Genomic DNA, 20,825 nt, shown 5'->3' with positions numbered 1-20,825 from the left:
AGTGCAATGTCGTGATCTCGGCTCACTGCAACCTCCGCCTCCTTGGTTCAAGCGATTCTCCTGCTTCAGCCTCCCAAGTAGCTGGAATTACAGGCATTTGCTACCATGCCCAGCTGATTTTGTATTTTTAGTAGCAATGGGGTTTCTCCATGTTGGTCAGGCTGTTCTTGAACTCCGACCACAGGTGATCCGCCAGCCTCAGCCTCTCAAAGTGCTGGGATTACAAGTGTGAGTCACCGTGCCCAGCTATAAAAGCTTTTAATGGCTAATATGCATGTTTTGGTAGCTCAGCTCTTAACCCTGGAGCGTACCACAAGCCCTGGAGCATACCACAAAAGGTACAGTTCTAACAGATTATTTTCTCATAGTTGATCTCAACAGGGAGCCTAAAAATATGAAAGAAGTGGCTCAATAAAATAATGTGAAAATTTAGGACAATAAAGTTTAAATTACTATATTCACTACAGTGTGTTTAACATTTGTGATTAGAGCTAAGTAATACTTCCAAAATTCTTAAGTCTGATTTGCTCTTTTAGAGTGTTCAGCTAATCATTCTTTCCACTTGCAATAAATAAAACATACCAGGCAAATGTTATCCAAGCCAAGTTTACAGAGGTATATCTGAACTCGGTACCATCCTCATTCAGATCAGTTGTCAGAGTAGAACACAGAGACTTCCAGGTGGCCTGCTTGGTTGCCCTTAGCCCAGAAGCACTTTATGGTACTTTGAATTTCACAATAAAGTGTAGTAACATATTACAGCTTCTTCTGAAAATGAATTATGTTTTGTTTTATTTTGAGATGAGGTCTCTGTCACCCAGGCCAGAGTACAGTGGTGTGATCATAGCTCACTACACCCTAGAAGTCTTGGACTCAAGATCCTCTCATGTCAGCCTTCTGAGGAGCTGGGACTACAGGAATATACCAGCCCACCTGGCTAATTTTTTCTTATTTTTTTGTAGAGACAGGGGTCTCACTATGTTGCCCAGGCTGGTCTTGATTTCCTGGGCTCAACCAATCCTCCCACCTTGGTCTCCCAAAGTGCTGTAATTATAGGCCTTAGCCATTGCACCCAGCTAAAAATGTAAATAAATTTAAATTGTCAGACAAGAGCCTGCCCAACTGTTGCCAAGAGGATAAACATACTTAAATTTACACTTCTGTATCTCACAATCTTTGGACTATTAAAAATGTCATAATTACTTCGATAGTGGTCAAGGAAAATCTTTTTAAAATTAGGGCTATAATATATCACATTAGGAGAAAGAGCAGACAATTTAAAATTTAAAAATGTAAGGGTGAAGAGAAGCAAAGAAAGTAGTGGTGATGGCAGCAGAGTACTTCTTGGATCTTCCCAAATCTCCTCATAAAAACAGTGAAAACAACTAGGGTAGCAAAAGAAAACACCTACAGACAACGTCTCTACCCAAAACTGGTGAAAAAATGTCCCCTGGAACTCTAGGACACTAATTAATGGGTAGGGCCAAACTATGGTAGCAACAAGAACAGAGGGAGGGTAGAGAGTGGGAGGAAGAGGGAAGAGTGTGTGTGTGTGTGTGTGTGTGTGTGTGTGTAAGGCAAGGCAAAGCATGTCCTGGCAGAAGTGGAGGTTAGAAAAAGAGGGCTTGAGAGCACTACTAGAACCAAGAAACCCAGAAATCACTAAGTCATCACCTTAAAAAGGAGCCCCACTAGAAGTGAGCATGAAACTAAGAATCACAGTGGGAACTGGAAGGGGGCCTGGTAGGGTCCCTGTTGCCAAGGACTGCAAAGGAAGGACCATAAAGCTCCCAGAAACAGCTTGTGGAATCTCCTTTGCAGGTCAGGCCCTGCAATGAGCAAGGCAGAATACGGTATGTAGAATACAGCTAGCTAGCTAGCTAAAGCTGACAAAAATAGCTAGGTCAGGCTAATCAAATTTAGTAACATTACTAAAATGCAGATAACTAGACATTATGTGTCACCTAGTGTGACGCCATAGGAAGTCTACTGTATCCTCAAATAAGCATTTTTGCCAAGAAAATAAAAAATAAAAACTTAATAAAAAATATGGGCTGGGTATGGTGTTTCACGCTTATAATCCTAGCACCTTGGGAAGCCAAGGTGGAAAGACTGCTTGAGTCCACGAATTTGAGGCCAGCCTGGGTGAGATCCCATCTCTACCAAAAGTTTTAGATTACTAGTTTTTCTTTCTCTCATTTTTATCTATTGCTGCTGAACAAATTATTTTATTATTATTATTTTTTTAAGATGGGGTTTCACCATGATGGCCAGGCTGGTCTTGAACTCCTGACCTCAGGTGATCCACCTACCTCGGCCTCCCAAAGTGCTAGGATTACAGGCATGAGCCACCACGCCCAGCCTGAACAAATTATTAAACTATTATTTATTCTTTTTTTTGAGACAGAGTCTTGCTCCGTCACCAGGCGCCAGCCTGGAGTGCAGTGGCACAATCTTGGCTCACTGCAACCTCTGCCTCCCGGGTTCAAGCAATTCTCTTGCCTCAGCCTCCTGGGTAGTTGGGACTACAGGCGCACGCCACTACGCCCAGCTCATTTTTGTATTTTTCAGTAGAGACGGGGTTTCGCCATGTTGACCAGGATGATCTCGATCTCTTGATTTCACAATCCACCCGCCTCGGCCTCCCAAAGTGCTGGGATTACAAGCATGAGCAACCATGCCGGCTTCTTTTTTATTACTAATTAATTCATGATGCAATAATATATTAGATTTTAAATAATAGAAAATATGGAGGTAAAATAATATATTGAATAACATAAGGTTGTAATTATCCAAATATGGGAAATTCTCCAGGATAAATAATCCAGTCTCTTCAATAAATAAAAGGCATGAAAATGAGGAGGAAACAGAAAGGCACATTAAAAAAAAAAAAAAAAAGACCTAAAGACATAACAACCAAATAAAATGTATGGATTTTGTTTGGATCCTGATTTGAAATTACCAGCTCTTTAAAAAAATGGTTTTTTGAGATACTGGGAGAAATCAAATAAATATGGACTGAGGATTAGATTGTATTAAGGAATTACCATTAATTCTGTAGGTCTGATAATGGTACTGCACTTTGTTAAAAAAAGCAAAAACTCCTAATCTGTTAAAGATACTTAGAGAACTATGGACTAATCAAATAACGTAACGTCTGGTATTTAAACATTTCTTCACACAGAAAAAAGTAGAGGAGATAAAATAAGAATGGCAAAATCTTGTAATTGGAGTTCATTAGACTTTCATTGTTGTTGTTTTTCCATGATTGAAATTCTTCAAAATAAAAAGTTAAGTGGGGCTGGGCATGGTGGGCTACACCTGTAATCCCACCACTTTGGGTGGCCGAGATGCGTGGATCACCTGAGTTTGGGAGTTTGAGACCAGCCTGGCCAATATGGTGAAACCCTTGTCTCTACTAAACACACACACACAAAAAAAAAATTAGCCAGGCTTGGTGGCAGGTGCCTGTAATCCCAGCTACTTGGGAGACTAAGGTGGGAGAATCACTTGAACTAGGGAGGTGGAGGTTTTAATGAGCTGAGATCACACCACTGCACTCCAGGCTGGGCGTGATAGAGCCAGACTCTGTCTAAAAAAACAAACAAACAAACAACGACAAAAAAAAAAACAGTTAAGTATAAAATGTCTAGGCACAGGTGCAGTGGCTTATGCCTGTAATCCCAGCATTTTAGGAGGCTTAGGAAGGAGGATTCCTTGAGGCCAGGAGTTTAGGACCAGTTTGGACAATGTAGTAAGACTCTGTTTCCCCCTCCCAAAAAAGTCTATGCACAATACTGTACAACACAATTTAAAATATCCAATTGTTATACTAAAAACTATAAAACAAAAGAAGCAAGAACAGTAGGAGTTATTTTAAATGCCTATAATTCTTCAGTCTTTTTTTGTGAGGTAATTGGCATGTACTTTAGGTTAGCCTATTAATAGAAACTAAAGCAAAACTAAAGATTACCATGATTTAAAAATATGTTTTTATAAAAAATATGTTTTTGTGAATTTTTGCCAATTTAACACACTCTCCAAAGGAACACTGTCTTCACCATAGATTTACTGGGCCAGGTGTCTATGTCTGGTGTCATTCTTTGGAACACTCTCCCCTGCTGCTTCAATGAGAGACAAACCAAGCCTGTTAAATTATTACCCAGCAAACTTTTGGCAATTTCCCAACCAGTCACATTTTCCAGTCATTTTGCTCTTATGTTTACAGACCTGGTTGTTCATTCTTAGCCAATGTCCAGGAAGGACTTGGCTCCAGGCAAGCTCTTTTTTCCTTTTCAATTCTGACATCTCTATGAGTTAACTATTATACAATATTATCACAGCCTATCTTTTTTCTGACTCATATTACCCTGGAGACAGCTACAGAATGAACTTGGACTAAAATTTTATACAGCACACTGAGTTTCCTAAAGGTTTGCTATTTTCTATAATCTGTGAAGGTCCATCGCTTCTCAGCCTTTTGGCTAAGATCAAGCATAGTATCTGTTCTTATCAGTTTAATATCTGATACATCCTCTATCCGAGGACAATATATTAAATATATTTTTGGAGTCGGGAGATGGAATAGGAGCTTGCTCAAAAAAAAAAAAAATATGTAAAGGTCCTTTTCCTTTTCCTCACAATGCATTATCTGAAGGGTTCAAGTGCCCTGCCTGTGTTTCTACAATTTTCTTACACATAACCAATCACTATAATGAGAAGTAGATCTTAATTTGGCAGGTTAAAGCATGGTGCAGGTCAAAGCTGCCTCCCTTCTGTTCCACCTGCATAATGTTTTGCTCCTTTGGTTTTTGACCACAAGCCAGCTCTTCTTAAACATCTTCCTCTGTGCTCTAATACTTGTTTGTTCTGTTTATAAATATAAATATTGTATCATTTCCCTGAGGGACTGGATCACCCCAAAACTATCTAAAAATAATTTCAAACATGTAAATGATTTGAGAGCTAGAGACAGTAATATTGAACCCATTAATAGGATGGCATTAGGCAGAACTGTGCACGGAGACTTTCTAGTTTCCAAATACACATATACACTCACTGATGTAAAGAGTGAGAACTTCTACTAAGGACTTACTGAAGTGACCAAGAACTCTTCAGCTTTCTTTCTTCATATAGCCTTTGCAGATGATGCCAAAAAGATGACTAGATTAGTGTTTGTGAATTTATTTGAACTCCTTGATAGAAGGATGCCAGGTACCTAGTCAGCAAGATATAAAACTGTACGTTCGGGGTGAGTAATTACAGGGAGTTATATAGTCCTTAGAAGTAGGGTCAACACTCGTTGAACATCAGGTATTGTAATAACTGGCAAGAAAACAACTGGATTTTATCTACTCCTGATTTAGTTAAAAGCCTGGAATTCCTTAACCTACCTTTGTTGACATAATACATGAATGTGAACTGTGACAAATCCCTTTCTGGTCAAAAATAGTATAAGCACCCAGTGTCTAAGATTAGCTAAGAGAAAATAAAAACACTCTAAAATTCTAAACTGATCAAAGATATAAATAAGCAATCCTAGCACTTTGGGAGGCCAAGGTGTACGGATCACCTGAAGTTCAAAATCAGCCTGGCCAACAATTTTTTTTTTTTTTTGAGACAGTTTTGCTCTGTCTCCCAGGCTGGAGTGCAGTGGTGCGATCTTGGCTTACTGCAACCTTTGTCTCCCAGGTTCAAGAGATTTTCACACCTTGGCCTCCCAAGTAGCTGGGACTACAGGTGCCCATGACCATACCCGACTAATTTTTTGTATTTTTAGTAGAGATGGGATTTCACCATGTTGGCCAGGCTGGTCTCCAACTCCTGACCTCAAGTGATCCGCCTGCCTCGGCCTCCTAAAGTGCTGGGATTACAGGCGTAAGCCACCATGCTCAGCTCTTTTTTTTTTTTTTTTTTTTGAAACAGGATCTTGCTCTGTTGCCCAGGCTAGGCACCCAGTGGTGTGATCACAGCCGACTGCAGCCTCAACCTCCCAGGCTCAAGTAGCTGGGACTACAAGCACCGGCCACCACACCTGGCTAATTGTTTTGTTTTTTTGTAGAGATGGGTCTCCCCTTGTTGCACAGGCTGGTACACAGGCATTGTTGAAGATTATCAGCAATAGATTGAAACTGGGAGAATTTATGGGTGTGGAGGAGGCATGAACAGGACTGATGAAAGGACAGAACAAATAGGATGTTTCAAAGTTGAGCTTTAAGAGAGGAAATGACTCAGCCACAGTTTAGGGAGAGAGTTCCAGTTAGGTGAGTTGTAGGTGATAATGCAGCTTGGGTGAATTCATCATCTACAGAGGAAAAGATTCTAGAAGCTCACTCCAGAGTGTTATCAGGATCATGAACCAAAGCACAACATCAAGAGTTTACAAAATATTTTTCCAACAGAGGAACAAACATTGGCATTCTTTACTCTTAAAACTCAGGGAAGTTCTGGTCATTAAACCTTAGGAGACAACTGGTATAATCACAGTAACAGCTAATAAAAATGATTGACATGAAGGAAAAATATTCATATTAGTGTAGTCTAAATTTGAGTTATTCATCAAACATTTGAAGATCCACCCTTTCCCAGACTCTTGGGGTATAGTTTTGAACAAGAGGGGCACAGGTCCTTCCCTTCTACAAGGCTACAATCCTACAGATAAATGAATGACTCTATGGTCTAGGAAGAATGAAGCCAAAGACTGCTGTATTAGTCTATTTTCATACTGCTATAAAGAACTTCCCTGAGATTGCGTAATTTATAAAGAAAAGAGGTTTAATTGACTCACAGTTCTGCATGGCTGGGGAGGCCTCAGGGAACTTACAATCACGGCAGAAGGGGAAACAAGTGCATTTTATATGAAGGCAGGAGAGAGAGAGGAGAAAGTGAAGGGAGAAGATCCCTTTATAAAACCATCATATCTCCTCAGAACTCACTATCACGAGAATAGCATGGGGGAAATCCTCCCCATGATACAATCACCTCCCTCCCTTGACCCGTGGGGATTACAACTGGAGATGAGATTTGGGTGGGAACACAGAGTCAAACCGTACCAACTGCATTACTGATATTTATAAAACCATGGTTAAAATGAACATAGACACGTTCCATTGGAATTCTTTAAATAGGGAGCACACTTGAAGTTTCAAGAAAGGTAGTTTTCAAGACAGATAGAGACAAAATACTAATGAAGCCAGAGAGGTTGGTACAAAGTAATTTGCCTGAAATTAGACTAGAAACTCTGTGAAGGCAGAGATTATCTGTTTGGTTCACAGTGGATCAGCAGGGAGCACAAGAGCACCTGAAAAATAGTAGCCAATCAATACTTCTTAAAAAATACATAAATGGGCCAGGCATAGTGGCTCATGCCTGTAATACCAACATTTTGGGAGGCTGAGGTGGGTGGATCACCTGAGGTCGGGAGTTCAAGACCAGCCTGACCAACATGGTGAAATCCCATCTCTATTAAATAAATAAATAAATGGGCTGGGCTCAGTGGCTCATGCCTGTAATCTTAGCATTTTGAGACGCCAAGGAAGGAGGACTGCTTGAGGTCAGGAGTTTGAGACCTGGCGGTATGTACTGGTAGTCCTAGCTACTTGGGAGGTTGAGGTGGGAGGATAGATTGAACCCAGGAGTTCAAGATCAGCCTGGGCAACACAGTGAGACTCCGTCTCTACAAAAAATAGAAATGAGTAAAGCAAAAATTTATTGAATACTCATTATGTGTAAGTATTGTTTTTGCAGTGTTTAGTATGAGTGTTACTGATCAGTATACAGATGATGTAAATACAGTGTAATAACTCTTAAAGAGATAAAGCCCTGTGCAGTGGCTCACACCTTTAACCCCAGCACTTTGCCAAGAGTTCAAGACCAGCTTGGGCAACATGGGGAAAACCCATCTCTACAAAAAAGACAAAAATATTTGCTGGGCATGGTGGCACATACCTGTGGTCCCAGCTATTTAGGAGGCTGAGGTGGGAGGATTGCTTGAGCCAGGGAGGCTGAAGCTGGAGTAAGCCAAGATGGTGCCACTGCATTCCAGCCTAGGTGACAAGAATGAGGAGCCCCAGTCTCAAAAAAAAAAAAAAAAAAGGTAAGCATGGGAAGGAGGCTACTAGAATAGTGAGTCAAAATAACTCAGGGATATAGAGGTTTCTTAAACAAGGTAATGTTTGAGCTGAGTTTTTTGTTATTTGGGGGAGGATTTTGTTTAAGACAGGGTTTTGCTCTGTTGCCCAGACTGCAGTGCACTGGTGCAATGGTGCAATTATGGTTCACTGCAGCCTGGACCTCCTTGGCTCAGGTGATCCTCCCATCTCAGCCTCCAGAGTAGCTGGGACTATAGACTCATGTGGCCACACCGGCTAATTTTTGTATTTTTAGTAGGGATGGGTTTTCGGGGTTTTGCCATGTAGCTCAGGTTGATCTCGAACTCCTGGGCTCAAACTATCCTCCCATCTCTCTCCAAAAGTCCTGGGATTACAGGCATGAGCCACTGTGCCTGATCTGAGTTGAGTTTTGAAGCAAAGGCAATGGAGCACAGCATATGTTAAATCACTGTGGAATGAAATAGCATTATACATTTGAGGAAACAAAAACAGTGCAGTTTGGCTGAAGAGAACAACAGGATGATACGATGGTGTCACGGTAGGTTAGGTTATAGGGTGGATCTAGATCTATTTATATGCTATGTTAATATTTGGGCTTTATTCTAAATTTAGAAATCACTAAGCTATGTTAAACAGAGGAATGACAGAATCATAATCTTCATTTTAGGAAGACCACTCAAGCAGCAGTGATAGTGCAAAGTGGGGGAAGAATGGAGGTAGGAAGCTTTAAAGTATGAAGAAAGAAAATAGAATCCATAGGAAGTATGTTACTGGGAAAGAAACTGGATTGTGGGGGCTGAGTGAAAGATACTAGAGTCACTGCTAGGCTTCAAGTTTGGATTTAGTGCCACTTAATAAGGTGGATAATAGAAGAGAAGCAGGTTTGTTTTTGTTTTGAGGGTAGATGAGAAGGCAAAAAGGGTAATAAATCCAGTCTTTCCTTAAGCTTAAGGTACTAGTGGGACACATAAGTGTGCATGTTAGTCTTCTTTCGATGGTATCATCAGGTCAACCACACTCTCTTACAAATGGTTTTTTGTTGTTGTTGTTTTTGAGAAGGAGCCTCACTCTGTCACCCAGGCTGGAGTACAGAGGCATGATCTTGGCTCACTGTGACCTCTGCCTCTGAAGTAGCTGGGATTACAGGCACGTGCCACCATGCCTGGCTAATTTTTGTATTTTTTGTAGAGACAGGGTTTTGCCATGTTGGCCAGGGTGGTCTCCAACTCCTGAGCTCAAGTGATCTGCCTGCCTCGGCATCCCAAAGTGCTGAGATTATAGGTGTGAGCCACTGTGCCCGGCCACAAATGTCTCAGTGTGTGTGTGTGTGTGTGTGTGTGTGTGTGTGTGTGTATACATGTATATATATGTCTTTGAGGCAGCATGTATATATATATATATATACACACACACACTTACATATATATATATACACACACACACACTGACATACATATATATATATATGTATGCCTCAAAAAAAAATCATGCTGCCTCAAAGACATGTATATATATATATATATATACACACACACACTTACATATATATATATACACACACACACACTGACATACATATATATATATATGTATGCCTCAAAAAAAAATCATGCTGCCTCAAAGACATATATATATATATATATATATATATATATATATATATATATATATATACATGTCTTTGAGGCAGCATGATTTTTCTGAACTTTTTATGTGCTATGAGGCCCCCTAAAAAGGAATTGGATGAATAAACAGGTTGTATGTTGGTAACTATAAGATAAATAGTAACTTAATAATTTGGAGAAATTGTAATCTTAGCACTTTGGGAAGCCAAGGCAGGTTGATCACTTGAGCCCAGGAGTTGAGGACTAGCCTGGATGCCAAAACCCTGTCTCTACAAAAAATACAGAAATTAGCTGGGTGTGGTGATGTGTGCCTGTATGTAGTCCAAGCTACTCAGGAGGCTAAAGGGGGAGGACCACCTGAACCGGGGAGGTTGCAGTGAGCAGAGATTACACTGCTGCAGTCCGGCCCTGGCAACAGAGTGAGACCTTCTTTCAAAAAATAAATAATAATTTGGAGAAATAGTCCTTAACATTACAGTACTGTGATCTAAGACATCGTTTCATATATAAGTAAAACATGGCAGCATGAATAACAAGTCCAATCTGCTTTCCATTAAACTGTAATAACAGTAAAGCAGATGTGATAAAATAAGATGCATTACTTTATCTCTTGGAAATTGGTTGGTGGTGTATACTCCATAGCACAACTTCTATTGGCTTTTGCAGTAAAGAAAAAAAATTTTTTTAAATGCAACAGATTTTGTTTTGTTTTGTTTTTTGTTTTTTTGAGACGGAGTTTCACTCTTGTTACCCAGGCTGGAGTGCAATGGCGCGATCTAGGCTCACCGCAACCTCCGCCTCCTAGGTTCAGGAAATTCTCCTGCCTCAGCCTCCTGAGTAGCTGGGATTACAGGCACGCGCCACCATGCCCAGCTAATTTTTTGTAGTTTTAGTAGAGACGGGGTTTCACTATGTTGACCAGGGTGGTCTCGATCTCTTGACCTTGTGATCCACCCGCCTCGGCCTCCCAAAGTGCTGGGATTACAGGCGTGAGCCACCGCGCCGGGCCTAATGCAACAGATTTTAAATGCAATTTCCCTGTATAGCTATAAATATAATTACTGAACCCAATTTCCTTATGTTGTTATTTTTGTCTTATTTTTCAACCAAGTGCTTCTTATATCAATTTTTAGAAACATACTAGTACATTAGGATACTTTCTAAGAAACTAAGCACAAAAAAATACCCACTATGGTATTTAAAATATTAGTCTTGTCTTTCATGTGTATATTCAAACTTTTTCTTTGACACAGGGTCTCACTTTGTCGCCCAGGCTGGAGTGCAGTGGTGCGATATTGGCTCACTGCAACCTCCGCCTCCTGAGCGCAAGCAATTCTTGTGCTTCAGCTTCTCCAGGAGCTGGGACTTCAAGGGTGCACCACCATGCCTGGCTAATTTTTTTTTTTTTTTTTGAGACGGAGTTTCACTCTTGTTACCCAGGTTGGAGTGCAATGGCGTGATCTCGGCTTACCGCAACCTCCACCTCCTGGGTTCAGGCAATTCTCCTGCCTCAATCTCCTGAGTAGCTGGGATTACAGGCACGCGCCACCATGTCCAGCTAATGTTTTGTATTTTTAGTAGAGACGGGGTTTAACCATGTTGACCAGGATGGTCTTGATCTCTTGACCTCGTGATCCACTCGCCTCGGCCTCCCAAAGTGCTGGGATTACAGGCTTGAGCCACCGCGCCCGGCTAATTTTTGTATTTTTAGTAGAGATAGGGTTTCACAATGTTGGCTAAGCTGGTCTTGAAACCCTGGCCTCAAGTGATCGCCCACCTCAGCCTCCCAAAGTGCTGGGATTACAGGTGCGCCCGGCCATATTCACTTAAACATTTAACGACCCAGGAAAACATCCACCTAGGATTTTAAGTTGTATACACAATGCTTTTGTTTCTATCAAAATAGTCTATTCATGACAATATTTGTGAGCCCATTCACTTCTAAGATAACAAATTGTTAGTCTAGCCAGTCTCCTTCAAACTTGTTTTCTCCTTCTACCCACCATCGTCAAGATGTGAAGGAATTCACTACCTCTTCTTCTCCCAAGGGGGGAAAAAAAATCGCTGCTTCTCCTCCTCCTCTACCAACCCAGCGAAATACACCCATTCCAGGAAAAGAAAGAAGAGGGGACGCAAAGTGGAATAAGTTATGACCGGAGACCAAGCGCACAAAAATGGGACCAAAGCCTAGGCTCGAAACCCAGACGAAGAATCGGTCACCACAGCCCGAAGATCTTGGCTATTTGCCAGAAGAGAACTGACTGGTGATAAGAAACCAGACAGAGCAAGTGACAAGCAAGGAAAGAGAGCCCACCTTTGGGACTGCCTGAACACTAAAAGAATGAAAAAGAAACGTCAGGAATCAGAGACAGGCTGCAGTCCGCCTGAGGGACCAGCTAGGTTAATACCCAGCTCCGAAGGCCAGCACTGGGTGAGATCCTCGGGAAGGAAACGGTGCCTGGAGATCGCCTGCTCGAAGGAAACTGATAACCAGGAAGCCTAGAACCGCCTCGCTTCCAAAAGTCAGAGTCCCAGCCTCCCGTCCGGTAGCCACCGCCAGACACCAGACCGGGTCTGAGGGCGGGCCTAGGGGCGGAGCCCGAACTCCTTCCCCGCCCCCTAACGGCGACTAGGGATGCGTTCTCAATGCGCCGGCGTAGGGTGAGGCCGGACTCTATTTGGCGATTAAGCGTGCGGCTGCGTTCGCTACCCGGCATGCTGTGCGCTAGTGACGGCCCTCGCCTATCCCCTTCCCAACCCTACCCCCACCCCTCCCTCCGTGGCCCCCCCTTCCCCTAAAGTGAGTGAGACGGGCAGATGGAGGAGGGACTGTAATGGCGGCGGCCGGCAGCTCCCTGCTCTGACCCACGGCAGGCACACAGCAACGACCCCTTCCCCGTCCCTCTTCTGGCCGGCCTCCGCCCCGCCGCCAGCGCGGGGCCACCCTTTCCAGCCCTTCCCCCAGCTGTCGGCGTCTCGCCCTGCGCCCCGGCCGGGGCCCCACACACAATGGACGAGCTTGCCGGAGGCGGTGGTGGCGGCCCCGGGATGGCGGCCCCTCCCCGGCAGCAGCAGGGACCTGGGGGGAACCTGGGCCTTTCGCCAGGGGGGAACGGAGCAGCGGGCAGCGGGGGTCCTCCAGCCTCCGAAGGAACGGGTCCCGCGGCAGGCCCCGAGCTGTCCCGGCCGCAGCAGTACACTATCCCGGGGATACTGCACTACATCCAGCACGAGTGGGCTCGGTTCGAGATGGAGCGGGCGCACTGGGAGGTGGAACGGGCCGAACTGCAGGTACCTCGCTGGGGTCGGTGTGCGGGACGGCTGCGGCGGCGGGGTTCCTAGCCGGGGGGTGGGGCCGGGACTCCTTTCAGCCGGAGCCAGCGCCTCGGGAGGCCGAATGAAACCTACCTGTGCTACTCAGGGTGTGATAGTCTTCTCAACGTCTTTCCTGGAGTTCCCCTCCCTCTTTCCCGCAGAAGCTTGCTCCCCAGCCTTCACTAGCTACGCGGTGCGGGCCTCCTCGGGGCAGCCATTTTGGCTTTTAGTATGGCGTCTGCGGGGGCTCCTCCGCAGGCGGCCTTCCCGGGCTTCCAGGGCTTGAGTCCGGGTTGGCGCCGCTCGACACCGAGTTTGCTCTTGTTTGTTCCTCTTGAGATGAGGAGCCCAACGAGAGGGACAGGGATAGGCATCTTACCTCCTTTTTCCGGACCACCCTCTTTTCCGATTTGGCATATCTGGCCCCCTCCCTCAGACTTCGTATGCACTTGCCCCTTGACAGCTACGCTTCTTTCCTGGGCGGCTACGGTGCACAGTGAGTTGCGACTGACCTGTGAAGTTTTACTTCCTATCGTTAACTTTAAGTACTTCTTACCTGAGATGCTGCCTTACTCACTTGGATTCTCTGTAGTTATTCCTTGCTTAGTGACTCATCAACGCTTTTAGCACTGAATTTTTCTTTTTAGCGTACTCTCACTAGACCTCCTTTCCCTATCCCTTTCTTTATCCATAAAAAACCACACCAGACTGACTGTGCTGTATTTATGAAACGATTGAAAAGATTTAATATAAGTTTGAAGTGAAATGTAGTTGAATCATCTTACTTACTCGTGCAGGAGAAGCAAAGTGAGATGTCCTCAGGACCCTTCATAGTTGAGCTTGACTCATTCCTTATAATGTGAACCTTCGATAGGCTACACGTTTGGAAGATGTTGGTAGTTAACAGCTCATGTCCTGGATCTCAAAATTGTCGCATCTTTTTGAAAGGATTATTTAACTTTCTTGGGTATTTGTGTTTATTTTTAAATACCTTTGCAGGGCAAATTTAGGCTTAGAAGAAAAAAAACATACGTCTGAATAGTATTGCACCTGTTCTTCAGACTTGTATATTTAGAAGGGGTAAGCGGTATTTGCTGTCATATATGTCATATGCCTATGGTGAATAGTTAGGCAAATGTAGTGTTGAAAGGAGGAGGACTGGATTAACTAAAAAGGGTGTCCTCAAATAAATATGAATCTCTTTAGTTTGGTGCTGAACTAGTAAACTTTTATATGACTCCACAAAGTGGGTGAAGTTAAACTTTTGAAAAGTAAAAAATATTTAGGTATTTTGACACTGTATGAAGTCTTTAAAAAATTGTAACATTTGTTAGTCATTTCAGTGCTTTACAATTGTGTTTTGATACAATATTGGGCTTTAAAAATACATAACTTTCAAAAAGCTGAAGTCAGAGCTGTGGTTTCTTTTAAGTTGTGTACAGTCTGCTTTAAATACTTAAGATTTATAGAATTTTGTTGGTATACAGCTTTCTACTACATCATGCTGCAAACTTAATTTTCTGTGTGAGTAAAGTTAGTAACACATTTATATTTAAAATTTGCATTGACAAATGCATTAAGGCTTAGGTTCACTAAATACTTCACCATTCCCCACGTTGGTTTCTTCGACCTTTGTACTATTGTATGCAAGTTTGGATTTTAACACTCTTCAAGTTAGCAGTTGCATTTTTCACCTATAAACTTCACTAATGTAAGCAGCTGAGAAGAAAGAGATCTTGTGTCCAAATTAGTAAAACCTGTTCATTAAATGAAGCCTTTATTCCCTTTAGCATTTGCTTTCCCTTCTAGGTCTCCTCTCCTTTACAGCAACAGAAGAGTGTTTTAAGGACTATTCCTCTTGCTTGTTTTTCAGTTCTACTATTGGTATAGTAGTTATGATATAGCCATCCTAATTTTTTGTTTCCTTGTTTTGAAAAAGTCCTACAGTATTTCTAGACTCTTTATTTCATACTGATTCTTTTGTAATAAAATGCTCATGTTGGTGTTGGTGTTTTTTTTTTGTGCTATATATTTATAATGTTTTATTGAGTTACTTAGTTAATAAGAGTTTCTGGTTTGCATCAGGATATTGAATTTGCGTTAGGTGCCTCCGGTCTACTGAGATTGCTTGTGAGATGCATGTTTTAAAATCTATGTGTTGAATACAAGTTTGTGGGAGGGTTGTAGTGAAGCATCAGTGGATTTCTACTGTAAACTTAAATTTATTTTTAAGAAAGACAACCTAGAAATAAGACAACTTACATATTATGTACACTCTATGGTGCACTGTCAATCTCTACATATTTTTAAAGTGTTACTTATTGAATAGTTTCAGTAGTGAACATAAAGAGCTTAAGGAGTACCTCATATTGATGTAAAATTTTAGTAGGGAATTATATTTTCCCCGGCTTTGAAAAAGATATTAAAAGGAACTTTGCAGTATGATTATGTTCTCTGTAAAAATAATTTGGAGTAAAAGTCTGTCTTAGGAACTTGGAACTAAACCAAAGGATCATGTCTTAAAGCTCTTTTGTCTCTGATTCTTCCTTACCTTGGACTTAGGTAAAGCATTGTTAGTATGGTTGTAGGACGATGGTTTCTAAACAGTAGTGCCTGTCAGAATCACTTGTAGAACTTTAAAAAATATGCAGGCCTGTTATCCTCTGGAGATCTGGATTGATCTAGGGCTTGAAGAAAATGGACTGTCTGTGGAATTTTGGTAATTCATGTTATGTAAAAGTTAGAAAGGGCCATTTAATCAGCAGTATAATGTGATGAGGTAGGTATTCCTATTTTACAGGTGAGTAGACAAATTTAGGTAGGTTAAATAATTTTGCCGAGGTCACCTAGCCATAAAGTATTGTAGCTTCGATCTGAGCCCAGGTTTGTCTGATTCCAAAGCCTATGGTCATATCACCACTCTTGTAACCATTATGTTACACTGTCTTAGCATTTTTGTTTTCATGTCATAAGTTTATTTACAAACATATCTAATATGCTATATGAGCTCAAGTTTGAACCATTTTCCAGAGATTACCTCTTAAAATGCTCTTCATATCTGTTAAATGGATGAAACATCCTTATTTTTTAAGCAGTTGGTGTCTTACTGTAAAGACGAGTGCAGCAAATCCAGATCCAAAGTACAAACACATCATAGCTAGTAACCGCCACTTGTTTTCCACTGAAAATGGCAAATTCTTTTCAGGGTCCTCCTCACAGTGGCATCTGCAGACCACAGAGGTTGTGAACCTCTGGAGGCTCTGGCCTCCTAGAAGCTCTGTGAAAGGCACAGAAACCAAGGACGGAAGAAGTAGCATTTTTAATAGAGTGGAATCTGACTTGTAATTCTTTTTCTAGCATTGTGTGGCCCATACCACTTGGGTGCATTTCAATCAAGTTTTATTGAGGCCCCGTGATGATGCTGTGAGGCCTAGTTGATATATATTGCTGAAGTGTCCTTATGCTTTTCTTTGTAGTTTGTATGTAATAAGTATACTTTGGGGGTATATACAAAATGCTTGTTTGCCAAGTGTAAAAATATGACATAGCTAATACATAGAAAATGTAGTCAAACTGTTTGTATTCTAAAACTACTGATTTTCCAGCAAATGTGGGGAAAATTTTTTTTTTTTTTTCCTCTCTGTCAACCCAGGCTGGAGTGCAGTAGCGTGATTTCAGCTCACTGCAACCTCTGCTTCTCAGGTTCAAGCAATTCTCCTACCTCAGCCTCTGGTAGCTGGGGCTACAGGATTGCACTACCACCTCTGGCTAATTTTTTTTTGTATTTTTAGGAGAGACAGGGTTTCAACATGTTGGACAGGCTAGTCTTAAACTTCCTGACCTTGAGTGATCCACTCGCCTTGGCCTCCCAGAGTGCACTGCACGGTCCCAAAATTTTAATTAGTGTTTGCGTTTATACTCTTTAGCATACAGATTGGTCGTAACATGACAGATGTTACTACTTAAAGATCCTTAAGTTAGTAGGAGACATTTTGCTTAGACATTACTTGATTTCTTTTAAGGGGGAAAACTTTGAACTGTTTCTCCTGAATTTTCTGTTTTCGGGGTTTTCAAAAATGGGTCTGGAATAGTGATTTGCAAATCTTAGTGTCTTTTCCATGAGAAGATTTTAATGACTCTACCATGAAATTACAAAAAAGAAAAGTGTAGTGATATTTCATAATGGTGTTCTCTTTATTCTGGGATTTTTAGCCTTCATACTTTTTACTGTTATGTGTTTCCTTTTTCAGATGATGGTGAAAATAAAGTTAAAAAACTTTTATTGATAGGATTAAGGGAGTCCACTACCTTGTATCAGATTTCCTGTTTCTTTTCGAAGCCTTTGAAATGAAGTTTAGGGACCACTGATCTAGAATTCTCTTTATGCTCCTCCACTACCCATTAACCCCACTCTATATAGCCTGCTTTTTGCTGTACTTTCCCCTCACTCCCCTCTGAACACTTTTAGAACACTATTTTTCTGTTCATGATTGACCTTCAAATTGCGAAATCCTGTGGCCTTACAGACCATGTGTATGTAATTAACCAACACTTTCTGCTGTTGACAAGTTCTTCAAAATTATTTTGTTTTGCTTCCAAAACTGTGGTCCACTTATCACTTTTCTTCATATGTTTTCTTTCTTTTGTTCCCAGTTGGTGTTATGTGGGGTTCTGGTTCTATTTTGTATTTTTACTGTATATTCAGAATCAGATTTTTAGCTACCATGTACCATCTGAATAATGCCTAAAATTTATTGTTTACTCTTTCCTAAGTGTTATTCCAGTGCTTCAGTATTTACTCATTTAATTCTCAAAACAACTCAGTGAGGTTGATACAGGTATAATTGGCTTCTTTTTTTTTGTTTTTCCTGATACTGGCATATTGAGGCCCAGGTTAAGTAATCTGTGCAACTAGGAGGCAGTAGAACTGGGATTTGAACTTAGACTGCCTCTAGTGGCCATGTTCTTAACCACTACTAGATTTTTGGCCTCCAGATGTCCCATGTATTTCTAACTTCCTGTTTAATTTTTCTACCTCCAATTCAATGGATCCATTCAGTTAATCTCAAGTGCCTGCCTCTTCCCCTTGAGAAAACACACTTACTCATTCTTTATTCCTTGCCACATTAAAGTTAACACTATCCTCCCCATCACTAGTGCTATAGAGGTCATTGAATCTTCCCCCCGTCTATGTTCGGCCTCTGAGTTTTATTGATTCCAGCATAATTATTTGGTGAATATATTTGAGTGCAATTTTGTGCTAGATGCTGGGTGTATAATGATTTCCTTTGAGAGCTTATACTCTAGAATTTTTTTATTCAAGGGAGGGTCCCACTCTGTCGCCCAGGCTGGAGTACAGTGGTGCCAACATGACTTGCTGTAGCCTCAACCTCCTGAGCTCAAGTGATCCTGCTGCCGCAGCCTCCCAAGTAGGTGGGACTACAGACAAGTACGACCACACCAGGCTGTTTTTATTTTTCTTTGAGATGGGTTCTCACTTTGTTACCTAGACTGGCTTCGAACTCCGGGGCTTAAACAATCCTCCTACCTCATCCTCCCAAAGTCCAAAGTGTTGGGATTACAGGTATGAGTCACTGCGCCTGGCCAATAAAATCTAACAACAAATTAATAGAATGCTAAGAAAATAAATGGTGATAGGAATCCTGTATAATATTTATTGAACACTTTCTTTTTTTTAGAGACAGAGTCTCTCTGTGTTACCAGGCTGGAGTGCAGTGGCATGATCTTGGCTCACTGCAACCTCCACCTCCTGGGTTCAGGTGATTTTTTTATTCTTTTTTGAGATGGAGTCTCTCTTGCTTAGGCTGGAGGGCAGTAGCATGCTCTTGGCTCACTGCAACCTCTGCCTCCCAGACTCAAGTGATTCTCCTGTCTCAGCCTCCCAAGTAGCTGTGACTACAGGTGCGTGCCACCATGCCTGGCTAATTTTTTTTGTATTTTTAGTAGAGACAGTGTTTCACCATATTGGTCAGGCTGGTCTTGAACTCCTGACTTCATGATCCACCCATCTCAGCCTCCCAGAGTCCTGGGATTATAGGCGTGAGCCACCATGCCCAGTGTTCAGGCAATTCTTATGCCTCAGTCTCCCGAGTAGCTGGAATTACAAGCACCCGCCACCACGCCCGGCTAATTTTTGTATTTTTAGTAGAGATGGAGTTTTGCCATGTTGGCCTGGCTGGTCTGGAACTGCCGACCTCAAGTGATCCACCTGCCTTGGCCTTCTGTGCCTGATCTATTGTGCACTTTCTATATGCCCAACATTATTTTAGATTCTTCAATACATTTAATTCTCATAATGTTCCTATATGTATACTTTTAGATCTGAAGCATTCTAGTCGGAAGCTATAGCATTTATCAGAAGTTCTAAAGCAGGAAAGAGCTATGTTGAAATTGTGTGAACTGGCCAGATGTGGTGGCTCATGCCTGTAATCCCAGCACTTTGGGAGCATCACTTGAGCCCAGGAGGTGGAGACCAGCCTGGGGAACAGTGAGACCCTGTCTCTAAAAATGAAAAAAAAAAAAAAAAAAAAGTCTGTGAACTGGACTATAATGATTCAAGAGGCTAAGTAATATAGGTAATGTCAGTATCCTAAAATATATTCTAATTCACTTATTCTTGGTTTTTGGGGGATTGTAGTCCCCTTTGCATATATGATGAAAGCTATAGAGCCTCTTTGAGTTTTATTTTTTGTTTTGTTTTTTTTTTTCACAAAAGGGTAAGAAAATTTTGCTTAGAATGCCCGTGAAGCCTGACTACTGCCCTAAGGAAGTAGCTGATTTAATCTGTATTTTCATTTCTGTTCTAACATTGCCTTAGTTCATAAGTGTTCCTCCTGGCAGAATTCTCTTGAGATAATCTCCTGGCAAGTTTGTTCTATCCATTGCCCCTCTTAACAGTTTATCCTTTATATCATAAATATGATTGCATTATGTATTACCCTCCTTTAACTTTTTTTTTTTTTTGAGACGGAGTTTCGCTCTTGTTACCCAGGCTGGAGTGCCATCGCGCGATCTCGGCTCACCACAACCTCCGCCTCCTGGGTTCAGGCAATTCTCCTGCCTCAGCCTCCTTAGTAGCTGGGATTACAGGCACGTGCCACCATGCCCAGCTAATTTTTTGTATTTTTTTAGTAGAGACGGGGTTTCACCATGTTGACCAGGATGGTCTTGATCTCTTGACCTCGTGATCCACCCACCTCGGCCTCCCAAAGTGCTGGGATTACAGGCTTGAGCCACCGCGCCCGGCCCCTCCTTTAACTTTTTTATGAAAAGTTCCAAACATGTACGAAAATAATACAGTATTGTGACCTCCCACAAACCTGTCACTCATCTTAAACACTAACAACTCATTATCAGTCTTATTTTACCTGTACTTCAGTCCTTGTCCATTCCAAATCATTATTATTTTATTAATTTTTAAAAGACAGGGTCTCACTGTGTTGCCCAGGCTGGAGTGTAGTGGTGTGATCGTAGCTCACTGCAGCTTCAAAACTCCTGGGTTCAAATGATCCTCCCACCTCAGTCTCCCAAATAGCTTGAACTATAAGCATGTGCCACCATGCCTGGCTAATTTTTTTTAGTAGGTACGGGGGTCTTTCTATATTGTCTAGGCTGGTCTTGAGATCCTGGCCTCAAGCGATCCTCCTACTTTGGTATCTCAAGAGTGCTGGGATTAAAGGCATGAGCCACTATGCCTGGCATTTTTTGTTTTCTTTTTTAATTAAAAAAATTTTTTTTTTTTTTTTTTTTTTTT

At 41.8% G+C, this 20,825-nt stretch overlaps 3 protein-coding genes and 1 pseudogene across 8 annotated transcripts in view; 2 read left to right on the top strand and 2 right to left on the bottom strand.

Annotated features, from left to right (window-relative positions):
* Nucleotides 1-14,112, bottom strand: part of AP4S1 (adaptor related protein complex 4 subunit sigma 1) — a 60,802-nt gene extending 46,690 nt beyond the window's left edge. For 3 of the 6 annotated variants that reach the window (XM_017537589.2, XM_017537584.2, XM_017537590.2), the window contains exon 1: nt 13,145-13,442. The gene's annotated coding sequence lies outside the window, so the exon portion shown is untranslated. Of the gene's footprint in view, nt 1-13,144; nt 13,454-13,607; nt 13,798-13,840 lie in introns of those variants that run through there. The other 3 variants (XM_017537586.2, XM_017537587.2, XM_037741718.1) reach the window with 3 other exon arrangements.
* On the top strand, nt 4,465-4,666 carry LOC119472566 (annotated as a pseudogene).
* Nucleotides 12,413-20,825, top strand: part of STRN3 (striatin 3) — a 122,431-nt gene continuing 114,018 nt past the window's right edge. Inside the window, exon 1 of the mRNA XM_037741732.1 lies at nt 12,413-13,027. Within this exon, the coding sequence (XP_037597660.1) occupies nt 12,746-13,027 (282 nt within the window). The 5' untranslated portion in view covers nt 12,413-12,745. The remainder of the gene's footprint in view (nt 13,028-20,825) is intronic.
* LOC119472552 (cytochrome c oxidase subunit 7C, mitochondrial-like) lies at nt 15,745-16,779 on the bottom strand. The gene has a single exon (XM_037741719.1). The coding sequence runs from the start codon at nt 16,366-16,368 to the stop codon at nt 16,132-16,134; it is 237 nt and encodes a 78-aa protein (XP_037597647.1). The 5' UTR covers nt 16,369-16,779; the 3' UTR covers nt 15,745-16,131.

This window comes from Cebus imitator, unplaced genomic scaffold, assembly GCF_001604975.1.
Source record: "Cebus imitator isolate Cc_AM_T3 unplaced genomic scaffold, Cebus_imitator-1.0 Scaffold104, whole genome shotgun sequence".
NCBI classification, from domain to species: Eukaryota; Metazoa; Chordata; class Mammalia; order Primates; family Cebidae; genus Cebus; species Cebus imitator.
This window is presented reverse-complemented; position numbering and strand designations above follow the sequence as displayed.